General features: G+C 41.7%; 1 protein-coding gene across 8 annotated transcripts in view; it reads left to right on the forward strand.

Annotated features, from left to right (window-relative positions):
- The window catches only part of ESPN (espin), a 1,343,653-nt gene that overhangs the window by 537,087 nt on the left and 779,383 nt on the right, over positions 1–27,183 (forward strand). For all 8 annotated transcript variants that reach the window (XM_069610300.1, XM_069610294.1, XM_069610295.1 and 5 more), the window contains one exon: positions 18,045–18,264. In XM_069610300.1, the coding sequence (XP_069466401.1) occupies positions 18,045–18,264 (220 nt within the window). The remainder of the gene's footprint in view (positions 1–18,044; positions 18,265–27,183) is intronic.

Raw genomic sequence — 27,183 nt, forward strand, 5'->3', positions numbered from 1 at the left:
AGCATTTAAAGGTAATACTGTTTGTTACTGGCACTGGAAAAGGGGCCACCACCCATGGTACCCAAATTGTCCAATGCATATACTTTGGGATTGGGACCCCATCCTCCGTGCCCCGAGACTCCCGTCCACTGTCCAGAGGAGTAAATAGGCCCTCAGTCTCATATACTCTGGGCTAGGTTCTGCCTTAAAAATAGGTAGCAGCCCCTTCCTCTCCTCTCTGCATAGTCTTACTGAGGGTGGCACTGTACAGAGAAACCAATAAAACTAGAGGCCATGACCTCGTGAGGCAGGGGCCAAAGAGTAGCACATATATTTCTAAATGTACTGCTAAATAGTATAATAAATCATTTATTTAACTTTTCAGTCCCAAGAAGGTCATGGTTTTCAAGTTGTTTTGCCATGTGTAAACCTCTAGACACCCTACCTTGTGACTTACAACATGCACTTGGTCACCATTATTTTTAAAGCCTAATAGCCTGCTAAGGACTATCCTGGCTGTAATATGCCCTGCCCATGAATTATAGGCTAGAGTGTCAATCAAGGGCCTAATATTTTGGGAAGTGGACACAAAAGGACTGTGAAGTCGAATGGGGACGGGGTTTAATACTACTGAAATATCCCACCCATTGAGAATAACATGTTCTATAAAAACAGGTTGGGAAAAAGAAGAATCATGGGAATGTTGCAACAGAAATGTTTTTACTGCCATTGTAGCCCTTTGCCATTGTATTGTTTACAATCCAATTAAGAAGATTCTTAAATTCTAATATATACATTGAGGCATACTGCTGCTCTTTACAGGCACGAGGGAGGCCTTTTGGAAAAGTACACTGTAAACAAAATGACTTCTAGGAACACCACATTTTGGCCGATAGGGCACAGTGAGATTTAATGATTCAACCAGGATCACACATTTTGATGTGGTGATGCTAGAATTATAGCTGTCTGCATTTGGGGGACTTGACTCAATCACTTCCTAGTTCCGACTATACACATATTTGTGAATTGTTGTCTTTCAAGAACTAAAATATTCAGTTTTATAGTGCTGACTTGAAGGGTACAAAATCACATAATAAACCAACCAGACACTATAAAAGATGTTCCCTTGAAACATATTAATCGAAAAGAGTAGGACTGTAGTTTTATTTTCCAGTAGAAATTGTAGACAGCATGTACCAGAATGCAAATTGATAGGACTTCAAAAAAATGCTCAGGGTTTTACTACTGTACTAGTAATACTAATGACAAACAGCAAAAGATGTTATGTGAAAATGTCACCAGCTCATAGTCATTATTTGACACAGGAATGTAGCTTGTTATTATTCCTGATTGTCGGTCAGTTTGAGCATTTAATACTTGATAATCCCAGTGAAACTGAGTATTCACGGATTCTAAAGGCCTATAGAGAAGAACGTCCCCAGGCGGGAAGACTGACTTTATCCCATTGCATGTGTATAACCAGGAAGTAGTGATAGCTAGGTAGGCATTTAGAGCAGATATGAGACTTTCTTTTAAAAAGACAAAATGATGATTTGTCTGGTATCTTAAGAAAGAAAAGGAAATAAATATATTGCAATTGGCTCCAAGCAACTAAGGCAGCCAGGCTCCAGTATGATGCACAGCATATGCTACAGGTAGTCCGCAAAAACAACACTTGACATCTTTAGGAGTTACTTAATGATGGGGACATTTTAAGCCGGCACATACTCTAAACCAAGTGACGGAAGCCAGTGGGTGGAGCATTACAGCAAGCTCTTCTCTAGATGGGGACGGGGGCTGGTTGTCCAATGTGACAGGTCCCTAAACCGAGTGGAAGTTGGTCCTTCAGTTTCGACATAGGGGAAATTAAAATAATGATTTAAGCTTTTCCAGAGCGGCGGGCCCTGACGGTTTGTTGAACTTTGCCCTGAAGGGAAATGTTGATGCTTGGGCCAATCTTATCATAAAGATATTTAATCAGGTCTTAAAAACTAAGCAGATACCGTCCACATGGAGAGAGGCAATATTGGTGCCGATTTTTAAGAAGGGTGATCGTGGCGATCCTAAAAACTATCGCTTAATAGCCCTTTTAGATACTCAGGGCAAACTGTTTGCAGGAATACTGTTAAGAAATCTGAATGTGTGGGTGGAAAAATCTGGTTGCCTCGATCCTAGACGGACAGGTTTCGTGAACGGGGTTGGTATCTCATTAAACCTCTTCCTGCTAAATCTCCTGAAGCTTAGGTCATTTGAATCTAAAAGAAATGTCTATCTGGCTTTTATGGACCTAGAGCACACTTTTGACAGATTAAGCAGGGAGTGGCTATGGTCAAAACCAGTGGATTGGAACTGCCCTCTGGATCTGGTAGAAGGGATTAGACTACTGTATACCGATACATCGGTTCAAGTGAGGCTGTCATCAGGAGGGGCATTATCAAGAAAAATGTACACCTACTGTGGCCTGAGGCAAGGGTGCTCCCTAGCACCTATATTATTTAACCTTTACTTGGATGATCTTAGGGAGTCCCATCAAGCGATCCGGGCCTTCGCCCCTAAAATTGGTGTGATGGACTTGCTGTGGGTCCTGCATGCCGATGATTTGGTCTTTATCGACAAAACACAGATTGGACTATAACATAGACTAGATGCTTTTATGACCTATCTAGAATACATTTATTATGCAAGTCAATTGAAAGAAATCTAAAGTCCTCATTATGTCATCGGCCAACAGAAAGCATAGGGTGTGTTTATCATGGATTGTGGGGGAGGAAAAATTGGAGAGGGTAGACTCTATAACATATTTAGGCACCATAATTAATAGAAACTTGGATGAGAGTGCACACCTAACAATGCGGCAGGCCAAGGTCGGGAGATTAGCGATGCAGGGAGTGGCACTGCATATTATTATTATTATTATATTATTATTATTATTATTACTATTATTGTTATGAATGTTTGTAATGTGCAGCACGTCCATAAAGCTCAGTGTGCCAGAAGGTGAATTAAGAGAAATACAAGGTCATGTCAGGGGAACACCACTAGAACACAGGCTAGTCATTAATATTAAAAAGAAAAGTCTTCAGGGTTTTCTTGAAGCAAAGAGAGTCAGCACAGTTGCTCAGTTCTTGGGGTAGCTTGTTCCACAAGCGTGGAGCTATCACGTCAAAACTAGCCCCACCAAACCTTTCCAGTCTGTAGCGAGGTTGGGACAGTCTATTAAGACAGCTAGAGTGTAGCATTGGAAATACAGGGCCTTTTTAGTACTCCCAATGCTGATGTTCTACAAGCAAAAGGTAATGCAGATACTCACATATGGCTCTGAATCGATCCTCAATTTATTATGTAAAGAATGGGGTATTTTGGAAGGTCTGTTTTGAAGGAAAGTTCTGAGGGTCCCAACCACACCCCAATGGCTTGTATTCGTTTTGAGCTGGGGATCCAATCTATGGAAGCAGTAGTGGGCTGGAAGATCATCTCCTTATATAGGAAGTGTATAATCTCGGATAATTCACGCCCTTTTGGAATCCTGAGACAGAAGGTTTTAGTCCCGGCAGACAGGTGGTTTGAATCTTTGAAGGAGATATGTGGAAATCACCTGAAAGCATTGATATTGATATTTTATTTCTATTGCGCTCGTACACAAGTGTTTCAGAGCGCGACAAGGCAAGGGAGAGGAACAGGGGAGAACAAAACAACAATCTTACTAGGCCCAGTGACATTGAGAATGCGCGTGTGCATGTGATATAACATTAGATTCACCGATCAAAAACCCAATGAAGGCCAAAAAAAGGATGCAGGATCTTGACTGGATTGATACATTGCCGTCTCCAAGCTCCTGCAGAATATCCCTGGCCCTAACTCATGAACGAAGGGGATTAATTCAAGTACCAGGGTATCTGCAAAAGTTTCCTTCTACCCACCACCATGATTTGTTTATGCAGTGCCACTTAAACATTCTCCTGACTAAAGAGGTATTATTAGTAAGAAAGCAGATTTTGGAGGCTGACTCAGGCTGTAGGTATCATGGAGATGATTTGAAGAAAGAGTCCTTATTTCACCTGGTAACTAGTTGTAAAGCCCCGGTAGAAGACAGAACGCGATATTTGGGAAGGTATAGTAAGCAGGCAAACTCGCTCACAGTAAAAGACTGGTGGGGCATGGTTTTAATTGGAGAAAAGATAAGTTTGGTTTTAGCTGTAATGACCTTTGTAGAATTCGTTCTTACGAATTGAAGAACAATGGTTGGTAAGAACAGGCAGTTCTTTTTCTGCTTTTGTGTTTTAATGACTGCTATCTTATGCTAGGAATTTTAAAGGGTGGGTTTTATGATAATGTTGGATGTACAATGGATGTTTTATTCTGCTGAATAATGATGAGAATGTAATGTTGGTATACAGAAATCGTGTAAAAGGTTTTATTGTAATAAACCATAAACAGTAAAACAAAAACGATTATTCCCGATGTTCAGGAAAAAAACGAAAACCTTTTTTTTCCTGCATGTAAAACCAAAATATATGTAGAAAATAAAAATAGTCCAATTAAAAAGGGGGTTGTTTTGTGATTCAAAGTAATTGTTGCCCTGAAATACCATTTAATCCCCCAAACCTTAACAGTAGGTATGAGCGTGTATCAAAGAAAATGGATATGCCCATGATCCATTCACCATAAGCTGCTGCTTGCAGCAGTCCTCTTCAATCCAATTGCTGCAAATTACAAATATGCTGCACAAACAATGCTTTAAACGTATTTACCAGGACAGTCCGCCAGCCTCCCGTGGAAGCAGTAACAACAACGCTGTCTTGGAATGGAAACCACTCGTGCAACCTCTGGTAGTGGTGTGGAGTAGCACACATGGTCAAGGTGCGGGCAACAAGGCCTTCATGAGTGCATGGACATGTACATGCCCGGGCAGCCCATCCGGGGAGCCCTGTGCCTTTGCGATGCTTCAATGCAGTGTGGTGTCCCCGGAGTGGGTCACTCATAGAGAAGAAATCAGGGAAGAAGTCAATGCATTCACTGCTTTTGACTCTTAGGGACACCCACTTCTTCTTACTAATTACATATCAAACAAAACCCCTCAACATCTAGGAAGAAGAGCAGGATATAAGGGCGTGACGAGCAAGAGTAATACTCAAACATGTCCAGTGGAGGGCGGTAGTGAAGCGTCTGAAGGTCGTTGAATGGGTGAACAGAAAACGCAAACACATCAAATGTGATGCAAGTGCGATGATGCTCAACCTTTTTCAACACAAGATGTCAGATGACCAAACCATTCCTTGTTAGCATTCCACCCTCTGGATTTCGATCCTGGTGTCTGCTCGGAATACCGCCACAGTTCTCCATTTTCTTAAATCTCTCAAAACATGGCTTTTTCAACAACACCTGACCAAAGACTAATTCCAATGGATGCACATACCGACACACAGATACCAACCCACAGTACTGCGCCACTGTTAAATGATGCCACCCCAAATGCTTGCTAGCCACGCTCTGTACAGCGCTCCGCTGCTCTCGAGATAGGTCAGCGCTTTACCAATAAAATACAATAAAAATATTGTACTGCCTGCTGAAGTAGAGAAGATATGCAACCTGTATTTTAGAAACGCGAGAAACGCGAGTCCCGTCCAGCAGAGAAACAGCCCATGCCACCTCATGTTTTATCTCCACAATGGGAACGCCAGTTCACAATCCATCAAATGACTTTGATTGCTTCCATTACAGGACGGCATACATTCAGTCAATGGTCTACAAACAGTAGCAGCTTGCATGTCCACAATGCCTTAACTGACAAGCAAAAAGTGCCTGCTAAGGGGTACCTGGTGCACACAAATGCACACAGTGCACCGCAGCAGTGCTTATTTGAAGAGGGGGCATCCTGTCATGCTGCTCAAATGCTCGGTCAGATCTTCAAGTGGTAGGTGTAACGTCTTGGCTAATCAAATCATCAGAGATATCGCTTACCTCCAGCAGTGAAACCTCTGCAAATCTCCTTCTTTTCCCATCTCATGCTGGACATGTACAGTGCCCTGTGGCGATCTTGTTCGTAAGGCCACCGTCGACAGATCTGTCATCTATCATTCCTTTCAACCTATTAGGATTCATCCGACCCAAGGTCTTCAAGGTGGTTCTACAAATGTGAGACAACCTTGTTCCTTGCAATTTGACCCAGACATATGGAAACCTCAAGAACAACATAATGGGAAAAGCTTTACAGTCCGATTGATTATAGTGCAATATCGTAGGCTTCTGCACTCTCTGGCCTTGCTGGTGTGCGTAAGATGCTGAAATGTGCAAGGCAGGGGATCCTAGGCTTGCCGCGGCTCACCTTTGTTGGCCGAGGCCGAGCAATGAAGACCAATCTCTCAGGCTGATAAGAGAACGGGGCAGCATGATAATACTTTCAATACAGGAAGGGCTGCATAGGTCAGTGGGATCGAAACTTTTTATGCTACCCCTCCACCCCCCTGAGTAAAACTATTTTTGCTACATAAGCCATAACTACACATATATGCTATGATGGACAATTTCTGTTTAATGGAATGTTTCCTTTGTATTGTAATTTCTCCCATATACTTGTTTGAAAATGACAAATAAAGATGTTAAAAAAAAGCAGTCACTATACTTACATCTAAAGAGCCTTGTGCCCCCCAAAGATGACCAGCCACACCGTTTGAAAACCACTGGCATAGATGCATATTTTAAACACTTGTTCACGCATGGATACATTCTTTATGTACATTTAAAGGGAAGGCGCAATTTAGGAACTCCTATGGAGTAAGAGTTTGCAATCACCTAATTGTTAGCTCAAGTTCAACCATGGGGTTTCAATTCTCGGTAATGCTAATCTCCCTCTCATAGAGGTGCTACGGTCTAGTTTTTGGCTTTCCAAATTGGAAGATATTTGGCTATAAGGATATTTCCAATAGCATTTCACATGGTTGAACACAACTTTCAGAACGTGTAAATGTTGCTGTACACCAGTTATTCTTTCCACTTCTTCGTCAGTACCTTTGGGTGAGTCTGAGATGGGCATATTATGGGACGGAGTGATGTAGCGTCCCTATCTCCGGGTCGGCTCTTGGCGCCTGAGTCTTGTATTGTTACTTTAACTCATCCATTGGGACACTATTATGGGACCTGACCATTTGATATCTCCATGGATGTTTTCCTGGTGGTGGTGGATTGTACTTGTGAGTTGCTACTGTATTGTGCTAGCATCATTTTGGAGTCAATCTTTTGTCCTGTTGTGGCAGCTTTGCAAAACAACTTTCAATTTGACATTTGCAATGATGTTCCTTTTGGATTGTCCCTGTGTTCTGTTGTGGATTTTCATGGCAACAGTGATGGCTCGTCAATAATGGACAATGGGGTGACGACCCACCCATTTTGGATGAGCTCCCGCTAAGCGCTTGCTCAGCTGATTGTTGCAGTTTAGGGAGCACTTCCTGTGCTAGCTTGAACTGATTTCCATTTGACGGTTCATACCCCAGCACGCACACCGTTTGGGCTGTGCAAGGCCAGGGGAGTTTTGCTTCCCCAGCATTCGATGGCCATTTGAGAAGCTGGCTGGGGTACTGCAGCTCTGAATGTGAGAGGAGGTGCTTCTGCATATCCCCACACATTTAGAGCTATTAGGCGTCCTTTAGGGGACGTTCAACCTCCTGAGAAAATATGCAGGAGCAAGGAAGCGTTCTACACTTGCTGGTTCTTATACATGCTACGTGGGAAAAGGAGACCGCCCCGGTACCTGGTAGATTGATTCTGGACCAGTGTAGCAGGTACGAAAAAAAAAATGTGCGTGGATGCGTGAATGAAAACGTGTATGTTATATGGGTGCGTGTGTGGATGTGAGGATGAATGTGTATGGCTGCATGCGTGAATGTGTATTTGTGCGAAAGATATACCTCTCCCCCAGCATCCCCAAATGAGAGGCCAGCACAAAGGCCTCTGATAGGGGAATGCAGGGGTGAAGGTGCCCCCAAATCATAGGCCCACTCCCTAGCCATGCAAGATTAACCAGACTGACTGCAGTAATGCAGTCCATTCTAGCCATGGAACAATACTTATCATACATCATAAGTGTTGTTACAGTGCTAGACTTGCATTTTGGTGTAGCCAGTCTAGCCATTTATTACTGTGGCATGAAAGTTTTTACTGGGCATCTATAATAAAGCAAGGAAGATAAGTGCTATCATTTGGCTAGACTGCATTTTTCGTGCAGCCATTCTAGCCATTTATTACTGTGGCATGACATTTTCTTTTGGGCATTTATGATAAAGCAAGCATGATAAGTGTTATTATGTGCTAGACTGCCATTTTCATGCGTGTGGCCAATCTAGCCATGCATTACTGTGGCATGAAATTTTCTTTTGGGCATTTATGAAATGATGTGGCATTTGTAACGTGCCTGTACACAAGTGTTTCTAGGTGTGACAAGACAAGGAGGGGGAAACAAAGGGAGGACAAAATAACAATCTTACTAGGCGTTGTGTCATTCAGATCATGCAAGTGTGGGGAAGAGGGAAGGGGAGATGTGCCAGGGGGAGGGGAAGGTGGAAGGGCAGTTAACTCACAAGTGCAGCCAGCCTGTGGCTCATAGGTGCAGAGAGAAGAGACTGTAGGGTTGCAGACATAGACCCTTAAGTGCTGGGGAGCCCAGCGGCAGTGCAAGGGCAACAGGACATGCAGGAGCCTGTGCCCGAGTTAAGATGGTGACCTGGTGACCAGTGCACGGAGCAGTCCGGTGCATCAGCAGGGGAGAGGAAGAGAGAAAGTGGAAGCGAAAAAGAAGGTCTTGAATCTGGAGTTCACCCTCACTCTGGACCTGACGGCATTTCACTGCTGGTTTGGCGGCACACCAGGCCAGTTCTGGGACTGCTATACTTGAGGCCTCCCATGTTCCTTCGAGGACTTCAAAGTAAAGTTCTCCTTACCAGAAACCAAGCTACATTACTGTCATCTCACCCCCAAGACTCATGTTCATACTATTGGTGGAGAGCACAAAAAAGCTCAAAATTCAACCGTATCAAAGAAATTGCGTACAAAATAATGATGCAGTGTTATTTTCCAAACATTGCCTTCATAAAATCTCCCCGGGATACTCACAGCTGTGCTGTAGGGGTTGTGGTCAGACAGGCCCATTGGAACACATGTGGTAGTCATGCCCCCACTCCCAATTTAACTGGAAATAAATCTTATCATGCATTAGGGGAATAATGGGACAAGAGCTTCAGCTCTTCCCACTTACAGTGATTCTGGGGCATATTGACCAAGATGGCACATACAGCCAAAGCGGGGATAGGGCATTCCTAACCACCCAGCTGCTGATGGCTGCCTGCTTGACCCTCGCACAGTCTTGGAAGGCCCCAGATGGGCCTATACACAATCTATGGTGGTCAAAGATCTGGGAGATTTGGGCCTCAAAAAAGATAACGGTCACCCTGAAAAACATGCTACCAAAGTTTTCCAGAACTTGACTACCATGGGTCACATACTGCAGGGACATACTCGATGCCCCACCCAAACCCAACGCTTTGCATCATTTATCTTCATTCTGAATCCCTTCATAGTTAGGAATGATCTGTGGTACCGGGGTAGGGGAGAGGGAGACTCTGCAGCCAGGCAGCGAGCAGAACCTGGACTCCCAGTCTCGGGGGCACATCAGCCTAGGGTTGTGGTAACCTCCCCAAATAGGACTCATCTTTGCAACTGGATGACTGCTTGTCTGTAAAGTGTAATTCTTTCATGTGCCTTCCTTTTTAATTTTCCCACCTCCTAATTTAATCCAAATGTCACGTTTTAATATTGTTTTTGTTTCTCGTCCACAGTCATTAAATGCATCCTGTAACTTGAAAAGTTGAGATAAAAAAAATACATCATTCATTATACTGAACGTGATCACATAAAAATTAAAATGCACTAAATAAACATATTAGATAGACCATTATAATAATCAAATTTAGGTGGTGCAGAAAATCTGGATAAACTGATTTACATATACTTTTCCCTGCAGCGCCATGCCCTAGATATATATTCTGCCACATTAATGACAATAGTTTCATGCATTGTTGTTTTGCATAAAAACAGAGCTTCATTGATGGTTCAGACACCATATCTCATCAAGCTAATGGAAAATAAGAGAAGAGATTAGGTGCCTAGCGGCACCACAAGGAAGAAAAAAGAGCAAGCTTCACAAACCTAGTAGAGATGAAAGTGACAGGATGAGCCATGCTAGATATGTGACTAGAGAAAGAGAGTGCCATCAAAGGTGGTTATGAGCAGATGAAGAAAAGGAGCAGGAGGAGGGACAAATGAGGTGGGGAAAATAGTAGCTCAGTTTTGAAGAATGAAGAAAATTGGTATTCATTCAAGGCTGGGAAGTTAGTCAGGGAAGTAAGGAAATGACTTGAAAATATGAGAATGGTTAGCATAGAAATGGTAGGAAAGACTAAAAGCAAAAATAGATGAAAGAGAAATCTTATAGAGAGAAAAGGAAGAGAACCAAGGACAGTGATGTACTCTGAATTGGACAGGAACTATCAAAGAGAGCTTACCAGCCCAGGAGACAGAATTGCTCTGACTGTGTTAATATGAGGGGAAACCATTGTACGTTGCACAACATCAACAGAAAACCCTAGAGGTTAGAGAGTAGACAGAAGGCTGCTAAACTGCTGATCCACTGCAAGTGCATGAGTGATACAATGCTTGGAGGGGCCTCTGGCAGTGACAGATTTCTCTTCTCTAATTGCAGGTGCTCCCACCTGCCCCCAGCCTTGTTCCCTTCTTTCTTGGAGCAGCCCGGAACCAAGCTCAGTTTCATAAAGACCTAATAGAGCAGTTCAGGGAGAGGGGTGGAATGTAACAGGGTGGCCTTACCTTTGGGATGGGGTTGGAACAATGACTTCATCACCATCACACCACTTGCTTTATGTGGATGGCCTCTCTGCATAATACATTCTCTTCTGCCCAGGGCACCAAGTTGACTACCACATTCACCAGTATCATTCATTAGTTACCTTTTACGAATGAGTGACGAAGAATAGGGCTGCTATATTTTCTGTATGGATTAGCAGAGTGTAGGGTGAATGATCCAAAACCTGATCCATAAAAAACAATCCCAAATAGGCCAAATAATCTATGCACTGTTTTATTACGTGCAAAAGTATCAGACGGTTCCATGCAACTGAACTAACACGGAGCCCCCCCCTCACCCAAAGAAGTTAAATTTTTTTACGCATAATAAAGATTGCAACATGATCATTCTCTCCCATTGACTAACAACGATACACAATTCTAATGATCCCCTATAGTCCATTACCCTATTGGTCACACATTATCTAAAACACATTTCTCTAAACACGTGACCTACTACATCCTCACTGTGAAACTTAGGAATTTATTAACTACCAGGTACGTGGTTACCATAATACATTTCTTATTCTTTACCATCAGTTGATGTGCACCTCTCTGTCGGATCCGGAGTGCGAATGCGAATAGCGAGGTCAACTCTGCCTTTATAATACAATGGGCCTTCTCATTATACCAGACACTGTGGCACGCACAAACTGCTCCCTGACCTTGTAGATATATTTATTGGCATCACCTCTGCTCACCCCATCCCGAATCATGGTACAGCGTTAGCACGTCTCTCCCCTTTTCTCTCTGGGAACCCAGATGCCCATGAATGACGTGATTGGGGCACCACTCTTATGACTGAATTTCCCATATTTTTTAATCTCTAGAGTGCAGCGCCTGCAGTTCAAATTTTTTTATTTATTTATTTTATTGGACATTTGTATGGCGCCTATACACAAGTGTTTCCCCTTTTTTTCAATACAATGACCGCTCTTCGGGTGAGGTCAGTAGTGCTCTAAATCTTCATCAGGCTACTTGGCATCACAGACCCCATGCCCTGATCACAGGAATTTAACCTGCAAAGGGGTCATCCCTACCCTTCCTCCCTGGACCCAACATTCCTTTCTCAACTCTAAGCTCTGCAGCTTGACTAAATTAACTGTTATCGACACAGTGTGGCTGCTTGTGACCTTACAATCATAACTTCTCTCTCGATTAACTGGACAGAGCCGCAACTCCACCTTTAGTCTGTTTCTCATACTTTCAAAAAGACATCTGTAATATGCCCTAAAATCCAACATGGCAGAACTCTTCCTACCTTTGCCCCTGGACCTTGCCTTTACCGTAAACTTTTCAGACTCCATCTCATATGCCTACGTATGTCAGATACCTCCTCACACATCCCATAAAACATAACACTGTCCATTACTGCTAAATGCGAAATACATCCCCTATCTTTAACCTCTGCAACCACAACGTGAATACATTGTTTCTCTTTCTGTATGGCTATAGAGTGTTTCTAATATGTGTTAAAGCTAACTGCAAATATATACCTGCACATTCTGCCGCTCCCAACGAGAACTGCTAGCACTAGGTTGCCTGCTAATATGTCTTTCGCAGTCTGAATCTCTTCACCTGACTAGGCAGTTTCACTTGCATCCCAACAAGAGCTCTGTTCTTGAATGATGGGCTCAAGTCCACCATACCTCTGAAGGTTCCTGCCACCTGCTGCCAGTTGGAGGACTGAAGTGCCACTTGTGCATTCCATTATAGTGAATCTGCTGCTTGTTCTGAGTGATCCTACGTCCTTAACCACTCACATCTAGTACTAAGGATTTGGAGACTGCTCACACTCAATTAATAGCTATGTTTGAAAGGAATTACACTAGTTTATCCATTTGTTCAAACAAGCCCTAGTGCTCTGATCCCTCTGACAATGCCTCTTTAATCGTGAGGAGATCCATCGGCAGTTTCTAAACAGTTTAAGAGTCTTAGCTACATTGCCTTAAAGGTGGGAGCCAGTATAGACTCAACCCACTAGCTCAGTGTATTTCTAGGAGTAGAATCGTCTTCAGACATCGATGGTTTGCCTGCTACACCAGACAAGAGCAAATTGATATTAATTTTATTTAGCCTTGTCTCTTCTCCCTCTTCCAAAGGATACAGCTTCCACATGGCACAGGCCAATTTTGTTGCTCTCATGTTCTTTCCAATCCTTGATAATAACATTTTTAAATCATTTCGCAAATGGAATAGCCATCGGGATGCCTGATTAAATTGCCTCAGACGCCTCTATGGAGTATAATGCGGTTCCTTTAGAGGACAGAAGCCAGTGTTCTTACATATCAAGACCAATATCCTTGGCAGGTCTTCTTTTGGAGGGTATTAATCCTTCGTCTTTCACTTCCTCTTCCTCAATAGAAGGCATCTAATCCGTTGCAGAAGAAGAAAAATGCAGAGGATCTCCGGGGGAAGGGGAGTGGCTGTTTTTTCTTCCTTTTCTGCTCACTCTTCCTTCTTTGTGTTGTTAATAATTCACAATTGCATTGATCATTTTTTTATGCAAGGGAAATGGACCTATGCCTTCCTCATCTCTCAGGGCTTTTCTTATGCCTATCCTAAGATCCAGCATCCGAGCAGGATGAGGAATAATAATGATAATAATAATAGCAATAATACTAATATTAATAATAACAATAATACATTGTTGTTATTAATATTATTAATAATAATAAATAATAATAATAATACAAATAATAATATATGCCTTCAGCATGCTTACTCTTAGTAGATCTAGAGGGTGATCCATTTTGCTTCCCAATTCCTAAGCAACACGTTTCTTTCTCCACAATAACAGGGAGATCAGGTGTTTTCATACTTACCTGCTGCTTCCAGATCTTCCCTTAAATTGTGACTGAGGAGCCTTTGCAATGTGGGTTTTCCTAATGTGGACCACGCACGGCACAGCAAATTTGCGTGATCAGGTACTCAGATATTCAGATCAGGCCTAATGCATGATTTACCCTCACATTGTGCAAGATAAAGGCAGCCAATCACTTTACCCAGCTTTACCCTCCCCCCCTCTAATCCCCCCTGGACACACACCCCAAACCCCCCCCCCCCACACACGCTTAGACCCCCCCATGCAACATTTGGCTCTAAGCCTACAGTGAAGGCTAAGCTTTCCATATCAAGGTGACATGTACCGTTAAGGAGAGCCATTAAGAAGCCGATGTGTACTGAATTGCCATGAAGCCAACCGGTTCAACATGCTGAGGGGAGGAGCAGGGAAGACATGCACTGAAATGGAGGATGAAGGCACTTACTGCTAACATGTGGGTTCATTGTGTAGCCCCGAAGGCTCTTAGGCTGTGTCAAAACACAGAAGGGGACTAATGGGGGCGATGGGGCGAATAAGGGAACAGTCAATGGTGTTTTGTACGTTATATCATGTCAAACGTTTCTTTTTTTCGTTTATTTTTTACTCACTGCTCCAGTCACCAATGAAAAGGCAAGATTCTGAACTTGGGACATAGAGGCCATGGGTCCGATCCTTGGGAAGATCACTTTACCACTCCTTTCCTCGAATTGTAAATGTGCGTGATATAAAACATAGTTGTACAAGGTCCCGTTTCAACGACATGCTGCCAGTTTTCCTCCCTATCACATCATGGTTTCTGTAATCTTTTCCCTGCTGGACCCCCTGCACCGTACTGTTTTATATACAGCTGGTTGCGAGGGCTCCTATTACAATACATGTTTGCTGTAAAGCTCTCAGTTACTCCTTGTAGGAAGATCTGTCCTATTGGAAAAACATAAAGCACTTCAGGGGTGGTCAAGTTATTGCCTACGTGAAGAGGCCAATGAATGCTCATTTCTTTCTTGAATCAGCCAACTTAATGATTTAGTGAAACGTCTATCTTGCACTGAGGAAGTTATTTACTGTCCTTATTTTTTTTTATTGGAGTAAAATTGTTTTAGTTGATTTGACTCAACTTTTTCAATTGTTATCATACATCTTAACTTATAAACATAGATGTATCTGTTATACGCTTGATATTATATTACTGTTTTTTGCATGACATTTGCATAACGTACCAAAATGGGCAGAATAGACATGGTGACATCCACCGGGAGTTCAGGCTTAAATATCTCCCCAACCCACATCCTCGATGATATAGCAAGAAGGCCACCATTCCTTCGCCAGAAGAAAAAACATTGTACAAGAGCACATAGGCCTCTAAACAACTCGTTATAATTGGAGCTGTAATGAAAAAGTTAGAAAGCACTCAACACAACATCTGGAAAGGCACATCATCTTACTTTTGGAAATCCTAACAAATAAGACCTTTCTGTTCCTTCTAGGTAGCACATCCCAGACCGATGATAGGTGTCCCAGCCAGGTTATTCTGTTCTGAAATCTCAACACCACAGGGCCTCAGATGCCACCCACACAGAAAATAAATATGTCCAGAAGAATCTAGCCAGGACATTAAAGAAGCGTTAACATGCTCAGGACTCCTGGCATTCAAATCTGGCATTGGTCTGCTAGGCCTCACTGAGAAGGCCTCCTTCTTGCATTGACATTAAGTTGCCATTCATGCTTTCAGCACAAGAGACTTTTGCAACGGTTGGAAAGTGTAGACTGAGCATGGCAGAGTCATCAATGTGGCACAGGCTGATGGCAGTAGACGGTAAAAACAGCATTGTCTGCTTGGATTCACCCCATAAAGGGATGACGAGCACAACTGCTAGTTGCATGCACTATGGGGCACTGAGAAGATCTGAATGTCAGGAGTATACCTTGAGAAGATCATGGCCATTGAGGGATGTACTCCATACTCACTACTCACCCCAGTGGTGGCCTAGGTAGTGAAATAACTCCAGATGTGTGTAGGTCCTGCACCCCATCTGAGGGCACTGGGAAGATATAATTGCCAGGAATAGGACATAGACCTCCAGAATTCCAAATGTGCAAATATTCTCAGACCCCCAGAGAGTTCTACTATGTCAGAGTGCTGGATATGGATCCAGACAGGCTCATAAACCTTCCAATGTTTTTGTACAAGGTACTTGGGCTCTACTGAACCAGGTACCTGGATGTCAGATAGGAAACAATTACAGAATGCTCTGACCGCGTCCTCCCAAGGTATATGTATGGTGTTAGGGTGAATAGAGGCTGGGCACCGATTCACCCAGTCTCCTAATGACACTTGATAGCAACAGGTACAAATGCAATACTGCCCCAGCCCACGTGCACCACTTGATTAAACATGCTGTTGACTTGGGAATCACCACTGTGTTGCCTACTGCACACATCTCCATCCTCCTCTTCTTTAGAATAAAGGCATGTCTTGATAATGGAAGGTTTCCACTAAGTAAGAAAAGCAGAATCTCTGTATAATGCATTCATACTCTTATAAAGAAGAGAAGACAAAAGTTAAACCCACAACCTTATACACTGACTTCAAAATTCTCTCTCAAAATTGCCATCCAGTCACACAAAATAGTTTCTTTTGATGACAATTCTTTACAAAATATAATTTTAGATCATCATATTTTTCTTTGCCTGTCTCCACGATTGTGTCACTCTTGGGGGCAGTTCTGGGTTCAGTCCTTCTCCTCCACCACCAGCAACCCTACCTGCTGGTTTGAGTTATTTTTAACACTGAAAGATAGTGATTTATTGAAGGAAATAACGGGTCACCTTTCTTGAGAATTTGCCCGTGCTTGCTGTGCCTTAACCACTAATCCATGATCATTTCAAAAGACCCATCGCCTGTTGACCCCAGTAGATTAGTCCCCTATTTTCATCAGGGGTGCACAAATAAACTGGAGTTGAAGACAAAGGTGTACTGTGAGGCAAAGGTATGAAGCAGTTAGTTGCATGAAGTTTGATGTGGATCTGAGAGATGTCCCACCTCCACTCATTGCGGTTGGCATGGGCCAGTCGAGGGCCACAAACATCATGCACGATACTTCAAGTAGAGTAAAATTGTGTTTTCATTTATTAGCAGATCTTTGGTTTAAGTGACAGGGTTGGTGGTTATGGTTTTAGATGTTTGAGATGACCGTAAAGCCAACACCATGCATGCGGGAGCTGTTATGTCACGGTTGTGCATTTGTGTAGCTCACTTGATGCTGACAAGCTGAAGCTTTACAGTGGAGAAGAACGAGTCCAATATATGCAGTCAAGCCTGGTACTTATGCCAGAAGTATAATGTTAGGAGTTAAAACAATGATGGTGATGTGCCCGTTTACCCTCCTGTACAAAGGCTAGAGAGGTACAGAGGTTTCTTCCTGTAAAAAGCGTATTAATAAGCCATTTATATCACTGACAGACTCATATAGAACCTTAAGCACCACATCATTAAAGAAAACCTTGGTTGAAGAGGGTGGTCTTCAGATTACACAGATTACTCTACTACATTGTCTCTAACGGATTGTGTAGGGTGGTATTCAGACATGCAGTGGGACATTCCACTTCTAAAATTCCGGGGTACTAGTTCTTTATTTTACTACCTGTTTTTGAACTTAGTGAGAATCAGACCTCCGACAAGCCTTATAATTCAAGAATAACACCTACATCTGGTTCTATAAGCAATTGCTGTGTATAGTAAGGCTTTAAGCACAGGCTGGGGTTGATCTTGTTTTCTGATGTCAAAGGGGTATCTTTCAGCTATGTTCTGTATAAGCTGCAATTTGAATGGCACTGTTACCTGATTCCCTGACATAAGCAAGCTCAATAAAAAAGGGAATTTTAAGAGCACCAACCATTCATATTGTATGCTCTGTGATGAAGCTACAGAAGTAATTTAAACGTATTTTTCTGGTACTTACATTTTTGACTTACCTTGAAGGACGTTTAAGTGAAGTTGGAGGACACCTAAAAACAATGTACTCATCTCAGTTCTGGAGACACCATGACCTTGCCAATATGGTCTCATTGACAAAGGTTGGACTTGGCAAGCAAGTGGGTTATGGAATAATTCTATGCCTCTCAACCATGTTTCTCCTCCAGAAGTGCTTGGAGTTGATGAGTCAGAAATGCATGTCGTATTCATGATACAGCTGTTACTGCCTTAGACATCTAAATGGGACAACGCATTCAGGAATAAACAAAGAATGATCTTCTGACATTGAATGTTACGCATTGAGAAAAAACGAAATGCCTGCCAAATACACACTGATCCTGTTTTTCTGATTTCTAGAGTGTGGAACACAGAGTCCTTTCTCGAGACCCTTCTGCAGATATGGAGTTCAAGCAGCCAGATTCTGGCATGTCTTCTCCGAACACTACCATGTCGGCTCCTCAACCACATTATGATATGGGGTCGCCTTCCAGTACGCTGTCAAACTATGACTCCTGCAATTCGAGCCAATCAAGTACGGGGGAGAAGAAGAACAGCCAGCATGGCGTCCAAGGGCCGAGTAAGTATCTCAGAAAAGATTGATTGATTGATTGATTGATTTATTTATAGAGCGCTTTACACCAAGGCTACAGATCTTACAGGCTAAAGATACAGAATCTTACCTTTGAATTTCTTCATCATAGAATCTACCAATGATCTAATGTTTCTGGTATATGATTAGTTCCTTGTAGAGCACTGCAGAGGTTAGCTCAAATCAATATATGTGAAGCGAAAATATAGTGAACCATTACACATGGGCAGGTAGATGATAACCAGCTGTTTGTTACATCACCAGCATTCCCTCGAATAAATTACACTTTAAGGATAGGAATCAGTTACCAGTGTTTGATGTTATTAAGCAATCAAGGTGTTCTATTGGTATATAACACAAGCGTGAAGTCTGAGGGCCTCATTACGAGTCCGGCGTTAACCGAGGCAGTAAAACCGCCTGGTTAACGCCAGACTCGTATTACCATTCCGCCTCCGTGATTCCCGGAATTACGGGGGCATTACAACCCCGGTTTTCCGGGAATCACGGAGGCGGAATGGTGTAAATCCCCATTCCCATTGAGTCCTATGGGACTCGATGGAAATGGGGATCATGGAAACACCGGAAAAAGGTTGCTTATTGATGCACACCTCAAATTAAATGGCAATGAAGCATACATTTAAGAGATGCTGTAGATTAATTTTAGGTGCGGGGGAGGAACTGAGGCCATGGCACAAGACCCCTACAAACAAGAGACAATTGGAATGAGGATTCAACAAGGGAACCCTCCCGTCCCCTGCACACTTTAGGATGTTTGGACTAAGTCCACTACTGTTTTCTCATATTAATACAAAAAACATATAAACCAAAGTTCAGTTGTGTGTTTTTATAGCAAAAGTTTATATCTAAAGTGTCAAATACATAATATTTCAAAAGGAGAAACATTTACAAATTCAAGAAGCAAAGCAGTGCAATAGTAGGTCACAATAAATTTGAAACAATGGTGGAATCCAATTCATGTGGCGACGCGTTTCGAGGATACTTTCCTCTTCTTCATATGGCCAAAATTGAATTCTTCATACAAAAGGAAAAAAACAAAGGGGAGAACGTTTGTACAAGTCTTTTATACCTTGAGGTAATTCATTAAACTCATGCTGTACATTTCAGTCTCATCTGTGAGCCAGAACAGACTACATTGTCAGAGAAATTGTAATTAATCTAGTACCACAAGGGCACATTCATTCCCCATTAAATTCAGGGTGAGGGGAAGACAAGAGGTTCAGAGAGACGTTTCTAGTCCAGTGCAAGAGAAGTCGTTGTTCAAAAGTGTTTAGAAAGAATGTAGGTAGGTAAAGTAGCCATATAGGACAAGATATAAGAAAGTATAATTACCAGTAAGCAAAGTGTTCGAGGGCATCGGTTGCAGATAGAGATCCTTGGTGGTGAATCAAGCGATGTGTAGATCCTCCACGGGAAATAAAGTTTGCTGTAGTCAAGAAGAAGACACAGCTGCAACAAAAATGAGGAGCAAGTGAGTAGAAATCAAACTATGATGAAAGGTAAGTTCAACCCTAGGCACTAGAAGAAATGTAGTACCTGTGGAGTGTACAAGAGGAGTGGCAAGTGCTGGAGAAAATATTCGAACGGCGTGGAAGCCTGATATATTTGGGGTTAATTCACGTTAAACACTGTGTAACTTCTGTTCAACGTTCATCAAGAGTCAGCAAAGCACTCTAGAGCATACGATATAAGTGTGATACAATACTATCCACAACTAAAGTGTTAGCTGATGAAAAAAATACCTTGTGGTATACGCTTAGCAGTTAAGGTGCGCGAGCTGTCAGGCACAGCGTGCTGGCAATGCGCTTTCTTCAGTGGGCGGTTTGTAGGGATAGGAACTCAGGCAAAACAAATACAGTGCACTTGTGCACTACAAGTCTCAATGCGCAGATGATGATCTGTGAAAAAGTGTAACGGAGAATTAACCCGGATCGAGGTTAAAAAAGTACTTAAACAAGAGATGTCAATGGGATAGACAATGCCTGGTAACGTGCGCTTACCTGCACAATAGCGGGTTTACCGCCACCGTTATTTCCGGACCGCCTGGGTCGTAATGAGGCCCTGAGTGTTGTAAATGTTGATAGCACCTACAATACCACAAAGTGTGAGATGCATTTTAATGATACAACTTTATTAAGTAATAATGGTTGCCTTTGAGGGCAGCATTGACCACTAGTGGCCTTCTGCCTGAGGTAGGTCTGAGTGAAGCGATGTGCTTTAGCGAAAGCGGACGGTGCCATTAACGACTGGTACTGCCCTCCATGGCAGTCAATATTTCCATTAGCATAAGCGTGCAACTACAAAATGAGATGACCATCTGGTAAAAAAGAAAAGGGAGCTAATTTCGGAGAAAACCAGCCCTTTCCTATTTTCATGGTGGCAAACAGAAAACAAGAAGACACATGTCCACGCGAAGCAGGGTGCATGGAGCCCCTTCAGGTAAGAGATGCTTTGTTACCAATCAGTGTATGGTGCTTGGGGCAGCATAGGAGGGAATCCAGGAAGAAGCCAACAATGGAGAACAAGTGTGTTCACAGGAGAGGCGGGGATCAAGAAGAATGACTACCAGCAAGCTCAGAGATTGTGCTTATAATGAAAGATAAAGCTGCTGTTCTGGGGTCGCTGATTGGCTGACTCGCCCTTTCAGGGTGCTAATTTGAATTTTAACATTAGCCAATCTTACAGAATGTAGTAAAGAGAAAAGTGGCAGCAGACCACACATAATGAGGTTGAGAGAAATACCACTGAATGCGCTTCAGCATGATATCTAAGGAGGTTTGAACCAACCAGTCAGGGAATCAAAATCCTTTGATCGATACATGACGGTGGGCTTGATGTAATTAGGGGAGGTCATGATGATTTGCACAATGTCTATCTGATCCGAATTTAGACTGAAAAGAAAGTGAACATTCTCCCGTTTTACTGTAAGCATGTTGTTTTGGTGGTATGGTGGAACACAGCACTGACGATATGCTATACCTAACAGGGATATTTGGACATATAACTATTTTTCTCTTCCAAAGCAACAGTATCATCAAAACATATGAACCACTACTTTCATTCAAAAATCCCTTCAAGACTCAGATTATACACCCTTGTGATATGCTTATTATTTCACCAGTAGGTGCCTAATTTCCAGTTTACCGAGGTCATCTTGCCTGCTCATGCATTCTCTGTCCACAACATACACATGTGCACTGTTCTGAGGCACAGATGCTCTCTATTGTATGCTATAATAACCACAGCACTAGTGAACTAGAGGTGAGAACCCTTGCCTGGGGAAGCGAGCAGCCATGCATGCTGGGTTCGAGACTCATCAGCATTGCTCTCCATTTAGCTTTTATAACAAACTCCAGTGCAAGGAACTAATATATCACTATAAATAAAATGCAACATTTAAGAATGTCGTTCTGTATCTTTTTTTCAGCAAAAGCCATAAAAGCACAAAAAACATATACAATAAATTAATAAAACTTCTTAAAACCACATCTCTTCAAAACAAGTTACAAACCAATTATAATCATTACTAATCTGTAATTCATGCTCATCCATTTGGGTACATCAAATCATCCTTAGCTTAAAATCCTTCAACGCCACCTACACAGTCATACTTTAGCAAAGTTTGCTTTGTCGGATGAGTTCAGCTTGAACGATGGATTTCAATTTTTCTCTTTTTCCCTTTCACAACCATGCTTTAAATAAATGTGTTCAAACAGCAAACATTCCATCAAAACATATTGATGATATACCCAACATCATAGCTGCCCGAAGACTGGAGATGTTGTGTTTATTTAAGCATTTTCTCAACTTCACTCTGCTTATATCTAAGCACTTAGGTCACAAAAACTCAAAATGTTCAAGAGGCGATGGCCACTTAGCCCCAGCTTCCAATCTCTAAATTGTACGCACAACCTGTGTGCTAAATGTGGCTTGTTAACATCCAAATACTTCCCATCCACAGTTTCTACGGCATATTGCCAAGATGATTCCTGACATTTCCCTATCAGTACTCGGAACACGCGGTTACTAAACAATTCTTTGACAACCCATTTATTGCACTTCCTGAAATCTCCAGCAATGCTGTTTTAAAGTGATCTAGGTGTTCATTTGGCCATTTTAGAATATAAAATCTGCTTTGCAGTAGGCTCTGAAAACACGATGGGCATATTAGGGTATGGAATCGCTTGGCTTGGCGTATTGATTGGGCCTGTAGAGGGCCTTCATGAGTTTGGACTCCAACACTTTATCAAGATTGGTCCCCTAAGAGGAACATTGATCTTTCCTTTTTTTATTTTCTGCAACCCAGCAGATCTGTTTGTTTAAAATAAATACTGCACATTTCAACCAATCTCAAGCATTTATTCGTTGATTTTTAAAGGACTGTTGCAATTTCTTTTTTCTCTTTCAAACATATAATGAGGAGTCCAGTGTATGTCACTAGGAATGAGCTACATGTAGGATGCAGCATTTCAGTATGTGAACAATTATTATACCGCAGGTACTTAAATCCTGGTGGCCATATTCAGGCAGAGCATTGATACATTTGGAGAATGAATGTAGCCTATAAAAAGCCATCATTAAATGGAACTCATGAAATCTCCTCAGCGCAACCAATGCTCTTTCACTGAATATTTATTTTCGGGGAATCATTCAGCCAAAAATATTCACGGCGGTTAGAAAAGTCCATGTGCAGAAGGTACTTTTTTTCATACAGGCTGCTTCAGCACTTTCTTTTTTTGTAACATGTGCACGTGTCACAAGCACTGTAGTGCAACTATCTTTATTCAGGCCGAAATGCATTGCTGTAACTTAGTTGCTGAGTTTATTTGTATTCATCCCCTATTCTTGGAAACAGTGTTCTCTGGGCGTGGTCCGGCGCTTTTTATTTGACGGACTCTCCTACTCCACAGTACAGGTTCCAGGTTTGCCTAATCCTCCCAAGCCATCCCCACATCTGCCTTGGGCAGCGGCTTTAAGTGTGGATACCTGATGCTCATCTGTCCCCTCCTCTAAACAGAAGCAGAATCCTGCAACAGCCCTGCTGCAATCACAGCCCACGGGCCACTCACTAGGACACTGATGCCTACACATCCTCTCCCACAGATAAATTTCACCATTCAGTTAAGGAGTTAAAATTAACCTTTTCACACAAATTCGGATGCCTATGATTTTCAAAGTAGTAACCATTTGTCTTCATTATTGGTGTGGCTCATTGTCATCTCGATGTTATTTATGCACATTTTTAGCTCAATTTCAATAGTATGGAGCAACTGAGTAAGGGCAAAGATCAGTGGTTTATGGATTCCTAACATCATTCTGGCCCATAATTGGTCGTAGGAATCCACAAATGCAGGATTCACAAATTTGTTCAAATATATCATTCGTTTCACCGTAAAATGTGCGCATTCCAAAATAAGATTTTTAAGAGATTCAATTGGCCCATTACAGTTAGGGAATCTGCATGTCGTGGTGGAACTAATACCATTCGTGTCCAACCAGTGTAACGTGCGCTCCCGTGTATGTAATTGGTTAAGTTTAAAATATATATATAAATCTCGGGTTGATCGACAAGGAAAGGAAATAATATAATTACTATGAGACACTCTTCTTGTGCTATTTAGCATATTCCTTAAACGTGTTATATGTACTTAACAAGTAAGTAGAGATGATCCAATCTTTTTCATATAATTTCTTTTTTACATAGCCTGGACGACACGTTAGATCTAATTGTGTAACATCCATGTCTAAAAGTATATCATTCATGGGTTTAATAAATGTGGTAAGTGATTTCAGGCCATTTTGTGAGGCTTTTATATTAAGGACTTGATACAAGGAGTTCTTAGCAGGTTCCAAAATCTTAGCATCAGTGCATAATGATCGCCATTTTAGATGACTTGCCAAGGATAGGAGACCAAATTCGTAGTGAATCACAATATTAGGTATATACAACACCAAATGTAGTGTGGTTTTCAAGAGACGTCCTTGTAGCCTGTTTACGCATTCATAGATATCAGATACACATAAGTCTGTACAGTATAGGATAATCACTTCCACTTTCTTTGTTCAAAATTCGATAAGCGGCAATATTGAGTACTTATAAAATTTGTTAAAGATTAGCTTCATTTGCAAGAGTAAAGGGTGGATTTTTTCATTCAATATGTCCGACCAGTGTTTTAAGGGATGACAGATTGCTCACAGTATGACCTAAATAGGTCATAGTCATGCATATCTCAATCGGTACATTTTCAATCGTCCAAGTAAAATGTTTGATTTTTTTTCCCTGTCACAAATATAAGCATCTTTGTTTTCTCAACATTCAGACTCAAATTATGTTGTCTGTCAAATTTTGAAAACGACTCTAGTTTCCTTTGGAGGCCATACTGGGTGGCGTCAAAAAGGATGACGTCATCCGCAAAAGCAAGCCAATGTAATTGAATTGAGCCGAATCTAGCCACATACATCTCTGGAGAAGCCCATAGAGGGTCCAAATCACTGAGGTAGAGGTCAAAAAGGGTTGCAGCCAAAGTCCAACCCTGTTTTAATCCAATTTAAGTTGGAATGCGGATGGTTGTTGCACCTTCTTGCAAAGTTCTGATTATAAATGAGGTACCTATACGTAGCTTCATAATCCATGATGTTATTTCCTTTTGGCATCCCAAAGCTTGTCATTTTGCGCCATAAATCCTCCTTGATGACAGTATCAAAAGCTGTAGTCATATCAATTAAGGCTAAATGGACCGGATTTGCACCACAAATTTTTGTTTTAGCCAGAAGGTGAGCCATAACTGTCACATTTAGTGAGGTACTCATTCCTTTACGGACACCGATTTGAAACCTTGAATAAAGATCATGGACAGCTATATGTTTTTCTAAAAGATGTAAGATTATTATAGAGAATATTTTAGCGGCAGCATCGGTAAGTGCAATTGGCTGATCATTTTCTGGAAAAGCAGGGTCTCCTTTTTTAAAGATTGGGACTATAATCGATTGGACCCATGATTCAGGTACCGTGCCATTGGCCAAAATGAGGACAAATTTGGTTTTCAATACAGTAGCCCATAAGATAGGATCAGTTTTATATAGACAAGAAGGAACACCATCTGGGCCAGCCACTCTAGACGGATTTAAATGGTTTATAGTCCACATGATATCAAGGGTGGACATTGAGATAAAGTATGGACCAATATCCTTAAATTTAGAAGGAAAACTACATTTGTTTTGAGTGTATTCCACCCATGTATCAGCAGAGATCTGGGAACAATGAGTGGGTTTATATACAGTTCTTTCTCTTAGTAACTTCCAGATTTCTCTGGTGTCATAGGAGCAAATATGTTTTACCATCTCTAGATTCTCTTCATTGTAGTTCTCAATATACAAGCATTTCAACCTATTTTTATAAGACTGTATAATGGACCTCTTTTGAATTAGATATACCTGCACAGGGATATCCAGTGTTGATATTATTCTGAGGTCTCTATTTTTGTAACATTTTAACATTTTGATTCTTGGATCAAAGGGATGTTTCTTCCGTTATATACATTTTATGTTTTTTCGAACATCAATCTTATAGGCTATGATTTTTGTAACCATTTCAGAGACCGCGTTTTCAGAACATATCAGAGAGTGAGCACCCAATACTGATTGTATTAAGAGCTTTGTATGTTGTGATACTAAGGATGAAATATGGAGACATGTGCTGGAATTCCAACGTAAGGATAGTGCAGGTCTATGCATCTCTAAATGTTCCAATTTAGGGTTAATCGCATGGCGCGGGATCGAATATGCAAGGGTAAGTTGGATAGGTGCATGATCACTAAGATATGTGGGCAGAATTGTCAGCTCCGCAACTGAGTGGATAATTGGATTCGAGGTCCAGAAATAATCTATCAGTGATTTTACGTCACCTCTTGACCATGTATTGAAAGGACCTGTCCCATTGAAGTGTACAATACCAATATCCCATTCAGTCAGATATGAAATCCACTTCATCCCCCTAGCTGCTGAAGGTGATTTCAGAACAGCTCTGTTGCCTCCAATTTTCAAAGGTTTACTATGAATATATTCAGAGTTGAAATCTCCTCCGATAATAATCTCAGCAGAGGGATAATACAGAACAACATGTTCTAGAATTAAATCAAACTCAGTGAGCAGCATTTCCTGCGAAATTTTACAGGGGTTCCAATAAAGATTTATCAATATGAGTGACCAGGGCAGATTCCCATGCAAATCAAGTAAGATCGCCATGAGGTGATCAGATGTGGAGATCAACCTACTGCAACATCTCAAAGCAATGCTAATACCGATTGCTAAACCTCCTGATGGTCGACCCAACATGATCTTAGTAGCACTAACACAGAACATTTCATATTCATTCAGTGCAAAACAGGCCATTTTCATAGTCTCCTGTATCATAATCACAGATGGACGAGATGAAAAATGTAGTGAATCAAAATAGCTGACCAGATTGAAAAACCCACACGAGTTCCATGAAAGTATAGTAAAATGAGAGCACAAATTAGGCTATGTGCCCTTTGATCCTGGGTTGAGAGAGAGTAGTGATGTCATCAAAGGCCCCACCCAAGACCAAATCTTTATGGACCCCGCCATAGTAAGAATTTGTGCAATATTAGGTGCACCATCTTTGTTCACATCTGATTTTTCTAGTGAACAACTTCCCTCCTTTTCTATCTTTGGATATTGATAATTCAGGAATTCAACAGCATCCATTTCAGATGCAAAGGAGTGCAGTTCTAAGCCCACATCACATAAATCAGACCTATGAGACCATAACAATTTCTGAATGATGAAAGATGAAAAGTAACTAAGCATCCTGTGATTGTTTTCACGAGTTAAAGATATTCTTATGAAATCTCTTGAAATCAGATTTCG

Source organism: Ambystoma mexicanum, chromosome 8 (assembly GCF_040938575.1).
Source record: "Ambystoma mexicanum isolate Mex_15411 chromosome 8, UKY_AmexF1_1, whole genome shotgun sequence".
NCBI classification, from domain to species: domain Eukaryota; kingdom Metazoa; phylum Chordata; class Amphibia; order Caudata; family Ambystomatidae; genus Ambystoma; species Ambystoma mexicanum.